The sequence below is a fragment of the Mustelus asterias genome, unplaced genomic scaffold, assembly GCF_964213995.1.
Source record: "Mustelus asterias unplaced genomic scaffold, sMusAst1.hap1.1 HAP1_SCAFFOLD_3632, whole genome shotgun sequence".
Taxonomy (NCBI): Eukaryota; Metazoa; Chordata; class Chondrichthyes; order Carcharhiniformes; family Triakidae; genus Mustelus; species Mustelus asterias.
The window spans coordinates 3,462-20,000 of NW_027593577.1; the positions used below are offsets into that span (position 1 = coordinate 3,462).

At 52.4% G+C, this 16,539-nt stretch overlaps 1 protein-coding gene across 1 annotated transcript in view; it reads left to right on the top strand.

Moving 5' to 3' along the window:
* The first annotated feature begins 1,961 nt into the window (after positions 1 to 1,961).
* The window catches only part of LOC144490693 (zinc finger protein neuro-d4-like), a 14,659-nt gene continuing 81 nt past the window's right edge, over positions 1,962 to 16,539 (top strand). The window contains exons 1-5 of the mRNA XM_078208398.1: positions 1,962 to 2,103; positions 5,746 to 5,853; positions 10,858 to 10,985; positions 12,541 to 12,630; positions 15,237 to 15,315. Of these exons, the coding sequence (XP_078064524.1) occupies positions 1,962 to 2,103; positions 5,746 to 5,853; positions 10,858 to 10,985; positions 12,541 to 12,630; positions 15,237 to 15,315 (547 nt within the window). The remainder of the gene's footprint in view (positions 2,104 to 5,745; positions 5,854 to 10,857; positions 10,986 to 12,540; positions 12,631 to 15,236; positions 15,316 to 16,539) is intronic.

Sequence of the window (16,539 nt, forward strand, 5' to 3'; positions counted from 1 at the left end):
AAAGTTAGAGAGATGGGGGGGGGTGGGGAGGGTGGTGGGGCGGTGGTGGGAGGGAGGCCCTCCGAGAGATTTGAAAACCAGAATGAAATTTGGGGTGCACAGTGGGTTAGCCCCTGCTGCCTCTCAGCGCCAGGAACCCAGGTTCGATTCCCACTTGGGTCACTGTCTGTGTGGAGTCTGCACATTCTCCCCGTGTCTGCGTGGGTTTCCTCCGGGTGCTCCGGTTCCCTCCCACAGTCCGAAAGATGTGCTGGTTTGGGTGCATTGGCCGTGCTAAATTGCCCCTTAGTGTCAGGAGGATTGGCAGGGTAAATGTGTGTGGGGTCACTGAAATGGGTCTTGGGATTGTGGTCGGTGCAGACCCGATGGGCCGAATGGCCTCCTTCTGTGCTGCGGTGATTCTATAATTTTTTTAAAATTGAGGGGTGGCCTTCCCAGCCTTGTCTATCCCCTTTGCCCACCTCTGGCTCTGCCCTATTGCTGCCTTGCCCCCCCCCATTCCACGGGCAACCCGCACTAACGCTCTCACTTACCTCTCCCACTCTCGGGAGAGCTCTTGGTAAGGTTTGAGCCCACACCCCTTCCCCAGTCTATCAATATCTGCCCTCCTGCTGTGACGGGGAGTCTAGCCTCCTCTGTGTAAATAGAGACACTCGCACCGGCATGTGTGTCTGCGAAACGCTGCCCTCGAACACAGAGAGAGCAGAGAAATTAATTTAGTTTCACCCTTTTGTGTAAGCTGCCACCGTGACTGTTGATTAAGTCCACCTCCCTCCCTCACCTCATCTCCCTGTTCTTAATTCCGACAGGAGAAGTGTGTTTCTGTTTTTAACTCCCATTAATTCCTCCCACTCTCCTTCGTATCTTGGCCGAGCAGCCGAGGTCGCTTCACTAATGTCTGATCTCCACGCGATAACTTCGCAAGAGTCCTCGGTGGGAACGTACAGTCGTTCTCCTCCTCCTCCTCACACGGCTTCCCCGCGTCCGGAACAAGATCGGCTCAAGATTTCCCCGGTGGATGAATCTTTTCCCCCCCCCCCCCCCATCCCTCCCCTAGCTCGGGAAACTTCCAACCCTCCCAAAGTCTCTGGGCTCTTCCGGGATAGAGAGGGGTGAGGGCCGACAGGCTGTTTTTCCCCCCCTCAGGGAACTAGGCCGCACACGGCGTCAGGCAAATGTGTCGGCCATTTTGGACTGAGGTTGGGGTGGCACGGTGCTTAACGCTGCTGCCTCACAGGGATCCGGGTTCAATTCCGGCCTCGGGTGTCTGTGTGTGGAGTTTGCACGTTCTCCCCCCTGTCTGCGTGGGTTTCCTCCGGGTGCTCCGGTTTCCTCCCACAGTCCGAAAGACGTGCTGGTTAGGGTGCATTGGCCGTGCTAAATTTTCCCTCAGTGTACCCGAACAGGAGTGTGGCGACTAGGGGATTTTCACAGTAACTTCATTGCAGTGTTAATTATTTATTTATTAGTCACAAGTAAGATTACACAACATAGGGAGGTACATGAAGTTACTGTGAAATTCCCCTAGTCGCCACACTCCGGTGCCTGTTCGGGTCAATGCACCCTAACCAGCACGTCTTTCGGACTGTGGGAGGAAACCGGAGCACCCGGAGGAAACCCACGTGGACACGGGGAGAACGTGCAGACTCCCCCAGCCTTGGGTCACTGTCTGTGTGATCGAACCCGGGTCCCTGGCGCTGTGAGGCAGCAGTGCTAACCACTGTGCCACTGTGCCGCTTAATGTAAGTCTACACGCGGCACTAATAGATAAACTTTAAACTATCTTTGGACTGTGGGAGGAAACCCACGCAGACACGGGGAGAATGTGCAGACTCCGCACAGACAGTGACCCGAGGCTGGGTATCGAACCCGGGCCCCTGGGGCCGTGAGGCAGCAGTGCTAACCCACTGTGCCACCGTGCCTAGCTGAGTTTTGTCTTGCGCGGAGCCAGCAGGAGTGTGATGGACCGAGTGGCCATCCGCCAACTGTTCCGGTGCCCGACAGGTTGCCGCGGTTACTCGTTGAGAGCTCTTGGTGACCAGTCTTGCTTTCAGCCGGCCTCTGTTCACTGCCTGGGAATCTTTCACACCCTCGTCTGCCCGGGTTTGCGTTGGGTTGGAGACAGGAGAGTGTTCCCCTGGTTGGCCTGGGCCGCAACCAAACCTCGGCTCCCTGGAGCTGATGGGTCCGTCTTGTGACACACTCATCCCAGTCACTGAGCGCAATTAAACTCGTGTCTTTCGCTGCACCAGGTCAAAGGTTGGCTTCGGGCTGCTGTCGCCAGGCAAGGCCAATCTTTAATCTGTAATTAAAGGCCTCCAGTGGGTCATTGGTTCGTGCTGAATCTGCTGAGTAATGGGTGTTACCGCTGGCAACAGATTACAAAAAACCCCCAGGGAATGAATTCCCAGTCATCCCTACTCGATGCAGCATTCCCGAGAAAATCCCCGGGACATGACCCCTCACCCCGGGAATATTCAAAACAAACCCCCTAATAAGCGACAGTGGAAACAGAAACACAGAAATTTCCAGGAGCAGGCCATTCGTCCCATTGGGTGTGTGCTAGCCAAAAAGAAAATCTATCCAGTCATTTCCCACTTTCCAGCTCTTGCTCGGCAGCTCTGTCAGTTAGGGCGCTTCAACTGCGTCTCCGAGTGTTTTTATAAACGTGATGAGGGTCCCTGCCTCTTACACCCTGCGGAAAGTGAGTTCCAGAACCGCACCCCACCCCCCCCGACCCCCTGCCGCACTGTCAGAGGGTCAGTGCTGAGGGAGTGCCGCACTGTCAGAGGGTCAGTGCTGAGGGAGTGCCGCACTGTCAGAGGGTCAGTGCTGAAGGAGTGCCGCACTGTCAGAGGGTCAGTGCTGAGTGAGTGCCGCACTGTCAGAGGGTCAGTGCTGAGGGAGTGCCGCACTGTCAGAGGGTCAGTGCTGAGGGAGTGCCGCACTGTCAGAGGGTCAGTGCTGAGGGAGTGCCGCACTGTCAGAGGGTCAGTGCTGAGGGAGTGCCGCACTGTCAGAGGGTCAGTGCTGAGGGAGTGCCGCACTGTCAGAGGGTCAGTGCTGAGGGAGTGCCGCACTGTCAGAGGGTCAGTGCTGAGGGAGTGCCGCACTGTCAGAGGGTCAGTGCTGAGGGAGTGCCGCACTGTCAGAGGGTCAGTGCTGAGGGAGTGCCGCACTGTCAGAGGGTCAGTGCTGAGGGAGTGCCGCACTGTCAGAGGGTCAGTGCTGAGGGAGTGCCGCACTGTCAGAGGGTCAGTGCTGAGGGAGTGCCGCACTGTCAGAGGGTCAGTGCTGAGGGAGTGCAGCACTGTCAGAGGGTCAGTGCTGAAGGAGTGCCGCACTGTCAGAGGGTCAGTGCTGAGGGAGTGCCGCACTGTCAGAGGGTCAGTGCTGAGGGAGTGCCGCACTGTCAGAGGGTCAGTGCTGAGGGAGTGCCGCACTGTCAGAGGGTCAGTGCTGAGGGAGTGCCGCACTGTCAGAGGGTCAGTACTGAGGGAGTGCCGCACTGTCAGAGGGTCAGTGCTGAGGGAGTGCCGCACTGTCAGAGGGTCAGTGCTGAGGGAGTGCCGCACTGTCAGAGGGTCAGTGCTGAGGGAGTGCCGCACTGTCAGAGGGTCAGTGCTGAGGGACCTGCCACTACCAGCCTCTGGGTGAAAAGAATTCTCCTCCATTCATAAGAGCTAGGAGCAGGAGTCGGCCATCCGGCCCCTCGAGCCTGCTCCGCCATTCAATAAGATCATGGCTGATCTTTTCGTGGACTCAGCTCCACTTACCCGCCCGCTCACCATAACCCTTAATTCCTTTACTGTTCAAAAATCTATCTATCCTTGCCTTAAAAACATTCAATGAGGTAGCCTCAACTGCTTCACTGGGCAGGGAATTCCCAACTAACCCTTCTCCCAATTATTTTAAATTCTTTTCACCCAGAGGTTGGTGGTGGGACAGTGCAGCTCTGACACTCTCTCACTACTGACCCTCTGACAGTGCGGCACTCCCTCAGCACTGACCCTCTGACAGTGCGGCACTCCCTCAGCACTGACCCTCTGACAGTGCGGCACTCCCTCAGCACTGACCCTCTGACAGTGCGGCACTCCCTCAGCACTGACCCTCTGACAGTGCGGCACTCCCTCAGTACTGACCCTCTGACAGTGCGGCACTCCCTCAGCACTGACCCTCTGACAGTGCGGCACTCCCTCAGCACTGACCCTCTGACAGTGCGGCACTCCCTCAGCACTGACCCTCTGACAGTGCGGCACTCCCTCAGCACTGACCCTCTGACAGTGCGGCGCTCCCTCAGCACTGACCCTCTGACAGTGCGGCGCTCCCTCAGCACTGACCCTCTGACAGTGCGGCACTCCCTCAGCACTGACCCTCTGACAGTGCGGCACTCCCTCAGCACTGACCCTCTGACAGTGCGGCACTCCCTCAGCACTGACCCTCTGACAGTGCGGCGCTCCCTCAGCACTGACCCTCTGACAGTGCGGCGCTCCCTCAGCACTGACCCTCTGACAGTGCGGCGCTCCCTCAGCACTGACCCTCTGACAGTGCGGCACTCCCTCAGCACTGACCCTCTGACGGCGCGGCACTCCCTCAGTACTGACCCTCTGACGGCGCGGCACTCCCTCAGCACTGCACTGGGATGTGGCAGCCTTAAGTTTTGTACATGAATGTCTGGAGTGGGATTTGAACCTGGAATTGTGTGACTGCCGGGTTGAGTGGGAGAGTGGGCTGTCAAGATTACATTGGCATTGAGCTGGCACCCATGTTAATCGAACCAGTGGCACTCTCCATCCTCCCGTGAGGGCCTCTGGGCACAGATCCTGTGCGGGTACAGGACAGAGCGGGAACGTACTTCTAAACAGATAGGAAAAGCCTAAAGAAATGGACAGCCATCTCCTTCCTGTCAGAGAGTTTATCCAATTAAACCCTTTCTTACCCAGAGGGTGGTGAGGATCTGGAATGCGCTGCGTGGGAGGGTGGTGGAGGTGGGGTGCCTCACATCCTTTAAAAAGTACCTGGATGAGCACTTAGCACATCATAACATTCAGGGCTATGGACCAAGTGCTGGTAAAGTGGGTGGCACAGTGGTTAGCGCTGCTGCCTCACAGCGCCAGGGACCCGGGTTCGATTCCCGGCTCGGGTCACTGTCTGTGTGGAGTCTGCACATTCTCCCCGTGTCTGTGTGGGTTTCCTCCGGGTGCTCCGGTTTCGTCCCACAGTCTGAAAGATGTGTGGGTTAGGTGGATTGGCCGTGCTAAATTGACATCGTTATGATGTGGAGATGCCGGCGTTGGACTGGGGTGGGGCACAGTAAGAAGTCTCACAACACCAGGTTAAAGTCCAACAGGTTTATTTGGTGGCAATGGCTTTCGGAGCGCTGCTCCTTCATCAGGTGAGTGATGAAGGAGCAGCGTTCCGAAAGCTCGTGATTCCAAATAAACCTGTTGGACTTTAACCTGGTGTTGTGAGACTTCTTACTTGACCCCTAGTGTCAGGGGAATTAGCAGGTAAATGTTTGGGATTACGGGATTGGGGTGGGATTGTGGCCAGTACAGACTCATTGGGTTGAATGGCCTCTCTCTGCACTGTAGGGATTCTATGATTCCAAATGGGGTTAGGTAGGAGGCCAGGTATTTCTCGCGGGTCGGTGTAGACTCGATGGGCCCAACGGCCTCTTCTGCGTTCCATGATTTAATCCGGAATATCTAACGTCGGTCGGTTTGTTCTGCTTGTTTTCCGCAGGGATGGCCCCGGGGCAGTTATATACCTACCCAGCCCGGTGCTGGCGGAAGAAGAGACGCCTAAATATCCTGGAGGACCCAAGGCTAAGACCCTGTGAAATCAAACTTGGTAAAAGAGGTTTTTTTTCTCTCTTTGTCACTATTTGATCTCTCCCCTAATCCGGGAGGGAGGGGGAAATGATTGGACTTGAAGCATCCATTTTGAAAATATATGTTGCCCTGACAGAGAATGAGGTGGCCAACCCTCCAAGGATTGGCCGGGAGTTTCCAGGGTCGAAGGTCAATCTCCAGGACACTGCTGTGACCGACCCCCTGGGGAAATTGAGATTTAAGGAATCAGAGGGTCAGAATGCGAGGGAGAGGGCAATAATACCCTCTTGTCTGGGATCAAATCATAAGAGTAACCAATTGGCCACCTTTTCCCAAGTCTTGAGCTGGAGAGGGTGAAGGAGCAAGAGACGGGATTAATGGGAAAGGGGAATGGGTTGGAATGGTTCAGAGAGAGAGAGAGAGTTCCAGGGCGGCACGGTAGCACAGTGGTTAGCACTGCTGCCTCACAACGCCAGGGACCCGGGTTCGATTCCCGGCTTGGGTCACTGTCTGTGCGGAGTCTGCACATTCTCCCCGTGTCTGCGTGGGTTTCCTCCGGGTGCTCCGGTTTCCTTCCACAGTCCGAAGATGTGTTGGTTAGGGTGCATTGGCCGTGCTAAATTGCCCCTTAGTGTCCAAAGATGTGTAGGTTAGGTGGATTGGCCATGCTAAATTGCCCCTTAGTGTCCAAAGATGTGTAGGTTAGGTGGATTGGCCATGCTAACTTGCCCCTTAGTGTCCAACGATGTGCGGGTTTGGTGGATTAACCATGGAAAATGTGTGGGGTATAGGCATAGAGAGAAGGCCTGGGTAAGTTACTCTGTCAGAGAGTCGGTGCAGACTCGAGGGGCTGAATGGCCTCTTCTGCAGTGGAAGGATTTTATCAGTGTGTGTCAAGCCTTCTGTTTGATGCTTCCACCAATGGGCAGTACGGTGGCACAGTGGTTAGCACTGCCGCCTCACAGCGCCAGGGACCCGGGTTCGATTCCCGGCCTCAGGTCACTGTCTGTGTGGAGTATGCACATTCTCCCCGTGTCTGCGTGGGTTTCCTCCGGGTGCTCCGGTTTCCTCCCACAGACCAAAGATGTGCGGGTTAGGTTGATTGGCCATGCTAAATTGACCCTTAGTGTCAGGGGGATTAGCAGGGTAAATATGTGGGGTTACGGGACTGGGGCCTGGGTGGGATTGTGGTCGATGCAGACTCGATGGGCCGAATGGCCTCCTTCTGCGCTGCAGGGATTCGATGATTCTCACCAATGTGCCACCCCATTGTTGGAATGATCGAGAATGAGAGGGCACGGGTTTAAGATAGGTTTAAGATAATTGTCCAAGGAAGCAATGGGGATACGTGGAGAAACCTTCTCCCGCAGCGAGTGGTTAGGATCTGGAATGTGCTGCTCGAGTGAGTGGTAGAGGCAGATTCGATCGGGAAGGAATTGGATTCTTTTCTGGAAAGGAGGAATGTGCAGGGTTACGGGAGAAGGCGGGGGAGGGAGAGGAGGGGTGAATTGCTCCTTCAGAGAGCCAGCACTGACACAACGGGCCGAACGGCCTCCTTCTGTGCTGTGGGCAACTCGTGACCACAGAGGGGGGCGGCTGAGGTGAAACTGTTTAACCTGTTCAAGGGGAAACTGGATAGATGCAGTAGGGGGAAAGGAATGTGCAGGGTGGGCGAGTGAAGCATAAACCCCCAGTATGGACCCGTTGGGCCGAATGGCCTGCGCTGGAAAATCCGCGCGAGGCAGGTGCTGTTACCTTTAAGATCCTCCAGCTCTCACACAGGAGAGTTAACAGGAGCAAAGTGGATTAGTGGGATTCATTGACGAATCCATCTGATTGATGAACCATCTAATCTGCGGATCAGTGTGTTAGTTGCTAATTGATCAGGTTCTCCTGCTCAGTCTGAAACCCAGCCTGCTATCACAATTGGCCAATTGTCACCCATTTAAGAGTCACTGATTGGCCCTAATTAATTCCCCGGCGCCTCCTCGGGGACCGACCATTAGCCGATCAGTCATTTAATTAATGGGCAGTGAATTAGCGCCTGCCTGTCTCTGAGTGACTGGGTGTTCAGAGTTCACGCTTAAAGGTGAGGCAGCCAGCACTGCAGGTCCACAGAGAGCTCCCGGCAATCAGCAGCACAGTGCGGAATTCACCCAATCATAGAATCCCCACAGTGCAGAAGGAGGCCATTCGGCCCATCGAATCTGCACCGTCCACAATCCCACCCAGGCCCTATCCCCGTAACCCCATATATTTACCCTAGCTAGTCCCCCTGACACTAAGGGGCAATTTAGCATGGCCAATCCACCTAACCCGCACATAGACCATAAGAGCAGAATTAGGCCACTCGGCCCATCGAGTCTGCTCCGCCATTCAATCATGGCTGATATTTTTCTCATCCCCATTCTCCTGCCTTTTCCCCATAACCCCTGATCCCCTTATTAATCAAGAACCTATCTATCTCTGTCTTAAAGACACTCAATGACCTGGCCTCCACAGCCTTCTGCGGCAAAGAGTTCCACAGATTCACCACTCTCTGGCTGAAGAAATTCCTCCTCATCTCTGTTTTAAAGGATCGTCCCTTTAGCCTGAGGTTGTGCCTCAGGCAGAAGGAGCCCATTCGGCCCATCGGGTCTGCACTGACTCTCTGACAGAGAGTCCACCTAACCTGCACATCTTTGGACACTAAGGGGCAGTTTAGCATGGCCAATCCACCGAACCTGCACATCTTTGGACACTAAGGGGCAATTTAGCACGGCCAATCCACCTAACCTGCACATCTTTGGACTGTGGGAGGAAACCACGCAGACACGGGGAGAATGTGCAAACTCCAAACAGATAGTGACCCGAGGCCGGAATCGAACCCGGGTCCCTGGCGCTGTGAGGCAGCAGTGCTAACCACTGTGCTACCGTGCCGTGCAGAAATAGCCCAGTAAGCCACTCAGTTACTAAGGACGGGGAATGAATGCTGGTTTCCAGCAATTTATGCATCCTGTGAATTAATTTATTTTAAAAGCCCCTCGGGCCTGCTCCACTATTCAATTAGACCAGAATGCACGTCAATAATACAGAGACAAAAATCAGGGGATGTTCCAGAGGTCTGAATTACAGGATTGGTGAGATCCACAGTGGCACAGTGGGTTAGCACTGCTGCCTCACAGCGCCAGGGACCTGGGTTCGATTCCAGTCTCGGGTCACTGTCTGTGCGGAGTCTGCACGTTCTCCCCATGTCTGCGTGGGTTTCCTCCGGGTGCTCCGGTTTCCTCCCACAGCCCAAAGGTGTGTAGGTTAGGTGGATTGGCTGTGCTAAATTGCCCCTTAATGTCCAAAGATGTGTAGGTTAGGTGGATTGGCCATGCTAAATTGCCCCTTAGTGTCCAAAGATGTGTAGGTTAGGTGGATTGGCCATGCTAAATTGCCCCTTAGTGTCCAAAGATGTGTAGGTTAGGTGGATTGGCCTTGCTAAATTGCCCCTTAATGTCCAAAGATGTGTAGGTTAAGTGGATTGGCCATGCTAAATTGCCCCTTAGTGTCCAAAGATGTGTAGGTTAAGTGGATTGGCCATGCTAAATTGCCCCTTAGTGTCCAAAGATGTGCAGGTTGGGTGGATTGGCCATGCTAAATTGCCCCTTAATGTCCAAAGATGTGCAGGTTAGGTGGATTGGCCATGCTAAATTGCCCCTTAATGTCCAAAGATGTGTAGGTTAAGTGGATTGGCCATGCTAAATTGCCCCTTAGTGTCCAAAGATGTGCAGGTTAGGGGGATTAGTGGGGTAAATACGTGAGGTTACAGGTTAGGGTCTGCATGGGATGCTCTGTCAGAAAGTCGGTGCAGAACCGATGGGCCGAATGGGCTCCTTCTGCACTGTAAGGATTCAATGATTCTATAATTTCAGAGGGCAGTTGAGAGTCAACCACATTGCTGTGGCTCTGGAGTCACATGTAGGCCAGACCGGGTAAGGACGGCAGATTTCCTTCCCTAAAGGAACATTAGTGAACCAGATGGGTTTTTCTGACAATCCCACAATTCCATGCTCACCGTTACTGAGGTTAGCTTTCAATTCTGGCTTTATTTATCTCATTAGATTTACATTCCTCAGGTGCCGAGGTGGGATTTGAACTTGTGTTTTGGGATAAGTAGTCCAGGATTGTTAGTCCCGTAACATAAACCCCTAACCTGTCGGAGCCTATCACCCGCTCTCATTCCTCATGACCTTGGGATAACTTACGGGATAGGTTCATGAACTTGGCAATGGCCTTGTGGTATTATTGCTGGACTATTCATCCAGAAACTCAGCTAATGTTCTGGGGACCCGGGTTCGAATCCCACCACGGCAGATGGTGGAATTTGAATTCAAATTTTAAAAAAAATCTGTAATTAAAAATCTACCAGAATCATAGAATCCTTGTAGTGTAGAAGGAAGCCATTCGGCCCATCGAGCCTACACCTATCCCAGCCAGGCCCTATTCCTGTCACCCCACGTATTTACCCTCCTAATCCCCCGACACTAAGAGTCAATTTAGCGTGCCCAAACTACCTGACCCGCACTTTGAACGGTGGGAGGAAACCGGAGCACCCTGAGGAAACCCATGCAGACACGGGGAGAATGTGCAAACTCCGCACAGACAGTGACCCGAGGCCGGGAATCGAACCCACGTCCCTGGAGCTGTGACCATGAAACTGATGACCATGAAACCATTGTCGGAAAAACCCATCTGGTTCACTACTGTCCCTTTAGGGAAGGAAATCTGCCGTCCTTACCCGGTCTGGCCTACATGTGACTCCAGACCCACGGCAATGTGGTTGATTCTCAACTGCTCTCCAAGGGCGGCTAGGGATGGGCAATAAATACTGGCCCAGCCGGCGACGCCAATGTCCCACGAGTGAATTAAAGAAAAGCCTTGTTTCCATGGTGATTTCCATGGTTATGGCCAATCAGTGACACCAGAAAGTTGGGAGCAGGTCAAGGGGTCTTTGCCATGGCGACCAATGCTTTCTTTTCCTGTTGTCTTTCCTCAGATACCGAGGTAGCCTTGAAGAAGGAGGGGTTGTTACCCGAGGGACCGGCGTTGGAAGCTCTCCTCTGCGCAGAGGCTGTGGAGAAAAAGACCGAGACAAAAGATGAGGAGAGCATCAGCGAATGTCAGGTAGGCGCCTAAATATCGGGGCGGGTGATTGGTGAATTGACAACCTTGGCTGTCAGGTATCATCCAATCGGATGAAGGCGTGTCTGCTCACTTTACGATTGGCCACGGGGGGGGTGGTTGCCTGGGGACGATTGACGCATCATTTGACCAATGGTAGGAGAGGGGTCGAGAGGAGAATGATCCCAGGAATGCAAAGCTTGACAGATGAGGAGCGTTTGAGGACTCTGGGTCTGTATTCGATGGAGTTTAGAAGGATGAGGGGGGATCTCAGTGAAACTTACAGAATACTGAAAGGCCTGGATAGAGTGGACATGGGGAAGATGTTTCCATTAGTCGGAGAGACTCGGATCCGAGGGCACAGCCTCAGAGTAAAGGGACGGCCCTTTAGAACCGAGATGAGGAGGAATTTCTTCAGCCAGAGGGTGGTGAATCTGTGGAATTCATTGCCACAGAGGCGGCCGGGTCATTGAGTGTATTTAAGACAGAGATAGATAGGTTCTTGATTGGTAAGGGGGGTCAAAGGTTACAGGGAAAAGGCGGGAGAATGGGGTTGAGAAACTTATCAACCATGATCGAATGGCGGAGTAGTCTCAATGGGCCAAATGGCCTAATTCTGCTCCTACTCTTACGATGCAGAAGTTTATCCCCCTTTGAGAAGCCCCGCCTAATCCCCCAAGAGGAATGCCTCCCTTTGTAATCTGTTTGGGGAGGTGTGAACTATCCTTCATTCATGTTTAGCGGTTCATTAACAGAAAGACCCGACACTCACTCTCAGTGGACAATTAACAAGTTATTAGTTAAACCAATCGGGAACTTTAACTAAGCAAGTAACATACCAATAAAAGTAAGGTACTGCTGGAATGCTGTTCAAATAAATACAAGGAACATTCATTCCCCCCCAAAAAATAATTTAGTCACTCTCAAAAAATATACAACCAGGTTTTGTAGCTTTGGAAAACTTTTGGAGTTCTTCTGTTGATTCCGCTGAGTGTAAGCTTTTTCTGAGTTGGTGTCCTTTTGTTAGATGGAGAGTTATTTTAAGCTGGCAGGAAGATACTTTTTCCCTCTCTAGGTGTTGAGAGGTGGCAGATCTTCAGTTAAATTGTAGGCAGGCAGTTGAGTTCCTCTTGATGACCTATCAAATTTCCTACACCAGGATTGGTCTGATGTTGTCAACAGCAGCAAACTCAAATTTGATAGGTTCCTGAGAGCTGAGTCTCTTCTTTAAACTGATAGGCTGTCAAAATTCAAAAGCCTGTTACCAAGGCAACCCTGATGCTCGGCCCTCATTAAAAAATGTTGCAATCTGTGTACCCTGTGTTTTTAAACGTCCAAGCACTGACACAGAACCAGCCCTTAAAGGGGCCACACTTCACAAACTCAACTTCGCAACATTACAATTCCTGGTCTTGTGGGCTGGTTGGTCTGAGCTGGGGGTGGGGTGCGGGGTAGGGGGGGTCGTGTCATGTGATGGTGCTCCCAGGAATTCATCCAATCAGAGATGGCCCCTCTGACTGTTGACAATAATCTCAAGCCCGTGTGTTTTTTTTTGCAGAGGATTTTGGCGAGTGATTTTCCTCATGAAGTCGAGGCGGAGGACTTGGAGGAAGATGCCCCAAAACGGAAAAATAAAACCAAAGGAAGAGTAAGTGTTATTTTAATAAAAATATCCAACAGTCTGCGCAACAGTCCAACAGTCAGATTTTTGAATAGAGTCATAGAGGTTTACAGCACGGAAACAGGCCCTTCGGCCCAACTTGTCCATGCCGCCCTTTTTTTTAAACCCCTAAGCTAGCCCCAATTGCCCACATTTGGCCCATATCCCTCTCTACCCATCTTACCCATGTAACTGTCTAAATGCTTTTTAAAAGACAAAATTGTACCCGCCTCTACTACTACCTCTGGCAGCTTGTTCCAGACACTCACCCTCTGTGTGAAAAAATTGCCCCTCTGGACCCTTTTGTATCTCTCCCCTCTCACCTTAAACCTATGCCCTCTAGTTTTAGACTCCCCTACCTTTGGGAAAAGATGTTGGCTATCTAGCTGATCTGTGCCCCTCATTATTTTATAGACCTCTATAAGGTCACCCCTCAGCCTCCTACGCTCCAGAGAAAAAAGTCCCAGTCTATCCAGCCTCTCCTTACAACTCAATCCATCAAGTCCCGGTAGCATCCTGGTAAATCTTTTCTGCACTCTTTCTAGTTTAATAATATCCTTTCTATCATACCTGAATGGACCTATCTCACAATAAGTTGATCTTTCTCTACACTCTAGCTATGACTGTAACACTACATTCTGCACTCTCTCCTTTCCTTCTCTATGAATGGTATGCTTTGTCTGTATAGCGCACAAGAAACAACACTTTTCACTGCATGTTAAATACATGTGACAATAATAAATCAAATTAAAATCAGTGGCTGCATTTTGGGAAGGGTTTATTTTTATTATTATTTATTGGTAAGTAGGCTTACATTAACACTGCAATGAAGTTACTGTGAAAATCCCCCTAGTCGCCACACTCCTGTTCGGGTACACTGAGGGAGAATTTAGCACGGTCAATGCACCCTAACCAGCACGTCTTTTGGACTGTGGGAGGAAACCGGAGGAAACCCACGCAGACACGGGGAGAACGTGCAAATTCCACACAGACAGTGACCTGAGCCGGGAATCGAACCCGGGTCCCTGGCGCTGTGAGGCAGCAGCGCAAACCACTGGGCAGTCCTGTTAACATGGGGTTAAAAAAAAAAATCACAGGTATTGTTTAGTTTAAATTTATTTATTCACTGTCACATGTAGGCTTACGCTAACACTGTAATGGGGATAGGACCTGGGTAAGGCGCTCTTTCAGAGAATCAGTGCAGACCCAATGGGCCGAATGGCCGCCTTCTGCACTGTAGGGATTCTATGATATTTCTCAGACGCAGGAAGCCATTCGGCCCTTCGAGCCTGCTGTGCCATTCATTATGATCGCAGCTGATCATCCAACTCAACCTTTAACTGCTTCTTGAAAACATATAGGGCGGGATTTTCCAGCCACGCTTGCCCCAAGACTGGAAAATCCTGCCTGAGGTCAACGGGCCGTTGCATGCCCCGTGTCCCACCCACTACGATTCCTGTGGCAGGCGGGACAGTAAAATTCTGTCCACAACGTTTTGGCCTCAACTACTTTCTGTGGGAGTGAATTCCACACATTCACCACCCTCTGGGTGAAGAAATTTCTCCTCCCCTCAGTTCTAAACCGTCTACCCTAAATCCTCAGACTGTGACCCCTGGTTCTGGATTCCCCCACCGTCGGGAACATCCTCCCTGCATCTACCCTGTCTAGTCCTGTTAGAATTTTATAACTCTCTATGAGATCCCCTTCATTCTTCTGAACCACTGAGACTTGATGGATTGGGTTATAAGGAGAGGCTGGATAGACTGGGACGTTTTTCCCTGGAGAGTAGGAGGCTGAGGGGTGATCTTATAGAGGTCTATAAAATAATGAGGGGCACAGATCAGCTATCATAGAATATCATAGAAACCCTACAGTGCAGAAGGAGGCCATTCGGCCCATCGAGTCTGCACCGACCACAATCCCACCCAGGCCCTACCCCCACATATTTACCCGCTAATCCACGCATCTCAGAACTCTAAGGGGCAATTTTTAACCTGGCCAATCAACCTAACCCGCACATCTTTGGACTGTGGGAGGAAACCGGAGCACCCGGAGGAAACCCACGCAGACACGAGGAGAATGTGCAAACTCCACACAGACAGTGACCCGAGCCGGGAATCGAACCCGGGACCCTGGAGCTGTGAAGCAGCAGTGCTAACCCACTGTGCTACCGTGCCGGTACATTTTTGGATAGTCAATATCTTTTCCCAAAGATAGGGGAATCTAAAACTAGAGGGGATAGGTTTAAGGTGAGAGGGGAGGGATACAAAAGGGTCCAGAGGGGCAATTCTTTCACACAGAGGGTGGTGAGTGTCTGGAACGAGCTGCCAGAGGCAGTAGTAGAGGCGGGTACAATTAAAAAGCATTTGGACAGTTACATGGGTAAGATGGGTGTAGAGGGATATGGGCCAAACGCGGGCAATTGGGATTAGCTTGGTGGTTAAAAACTGGGCGGCATGGACAAGTTGGGCCGAAGGGCCTGTTTCCATGCTGTAAACCTCTACGACCTTATGACTTCACTCCGGCGAATGCAATCCGAATGGACTCAGTCATGATGTTGAGGGAACTCTGACCCTTTTGACTCTCTCTTCCAGACTTGCGGCATTGGAGGGATGCGAAAGAGACAAGAGCCAACATCCTTGGAAGACCGTGACAAGCCGTATGTCTGCGACAGTAAGTACATTCCTTCATTAGAGGGTGTGGAACCACTAAAATCACCCTCCCAAAGACAGAAACCCTGCCGTGCTTTACCATCAAGACAGTACATTTTCGGAATGAATGAATGAATGAATTTTATTTATTAGTGTCACAAGCAGGCTTACATTAACACTGCAATGAAGTTACTGTGAAAATCCCCTAGTCGCCACACTCCGGCGCCTGTTCGGGTACACTGAGGGAGAACTTAGCATGGCCAATCCAACCTAACCAGCACATCTTTCGGACTGTGGGAGGAAACCGGAGCACCCGGAGGAAACCCACACAGGAGAACGTGCAAACTCCACACAGACAGTGACCCAAGCCGGGAATCGAACCGGGATCCCTGGCGCTGTGAGGCAGCAGTGCTAACCCACTGTGCCACCAGACAGGATTATCCAGTTGAACCCGCATTGAGACCAGAAATCCCTGCCTGAGGTCAGCGGACTGTTAAATGGCCCGTCAAATTCTCCAGCCCATTTACGACGATTCCCAAGGTGGTGGGATCGGAAAGTTTACCCTGTACTCTGTTGTGGTGTAGGAAACATAGCAAGATCCCAACCCCCTCCCCACAGGACAGTGCGACATTCTCAGCACTGACCCTCTGACAGTGCGGCATTCTCAGTACTGACCCTCTGACAGTACATCACTCCCTCAGTACTGACCCTCTGACAGTGCATCACTCCCTCAGTACTGACCCTCTGACAGTGCGGCACCCCCTCCGGCACCCCCTCAGCACTGACCCTCTGACAGTGCGGCACCCCCTCAGCACTGACCCTCTGACAGTGCGGCACTCCCTCAGCACTGACCCTCTGACAGTGCGGCACTCCCTCAGCACTGACCCTCTGACAGTGCGGCACTCCCTCAGCACTGACCCTCTGACAGTGCGGCACTCCCTCAGCACTGACCCTCTGACAGTGCGGCACTCCCTCAGCACTGACCCTCTGACAGTGCGGCACTCCCTCAGTACTGACCCTCTGACGGTGCGGCACTCCCTCAGCACTGACCCTCTGACAGTGCGGCACCCCCTCAGTACTGACCCTCTGACAGTGTGGCACTCTCTCAGTACTGACCCTCTGACAGTGTGGCACTCTCTCAGTACTGACACTCTGACAGTGCGGCACTCCCTCAGCACTGACCCTCTGACAGTGCGGCACTCCCTCAGTACTGACCCTCTGACAGTGCGGCACTCCCTCAGCACTG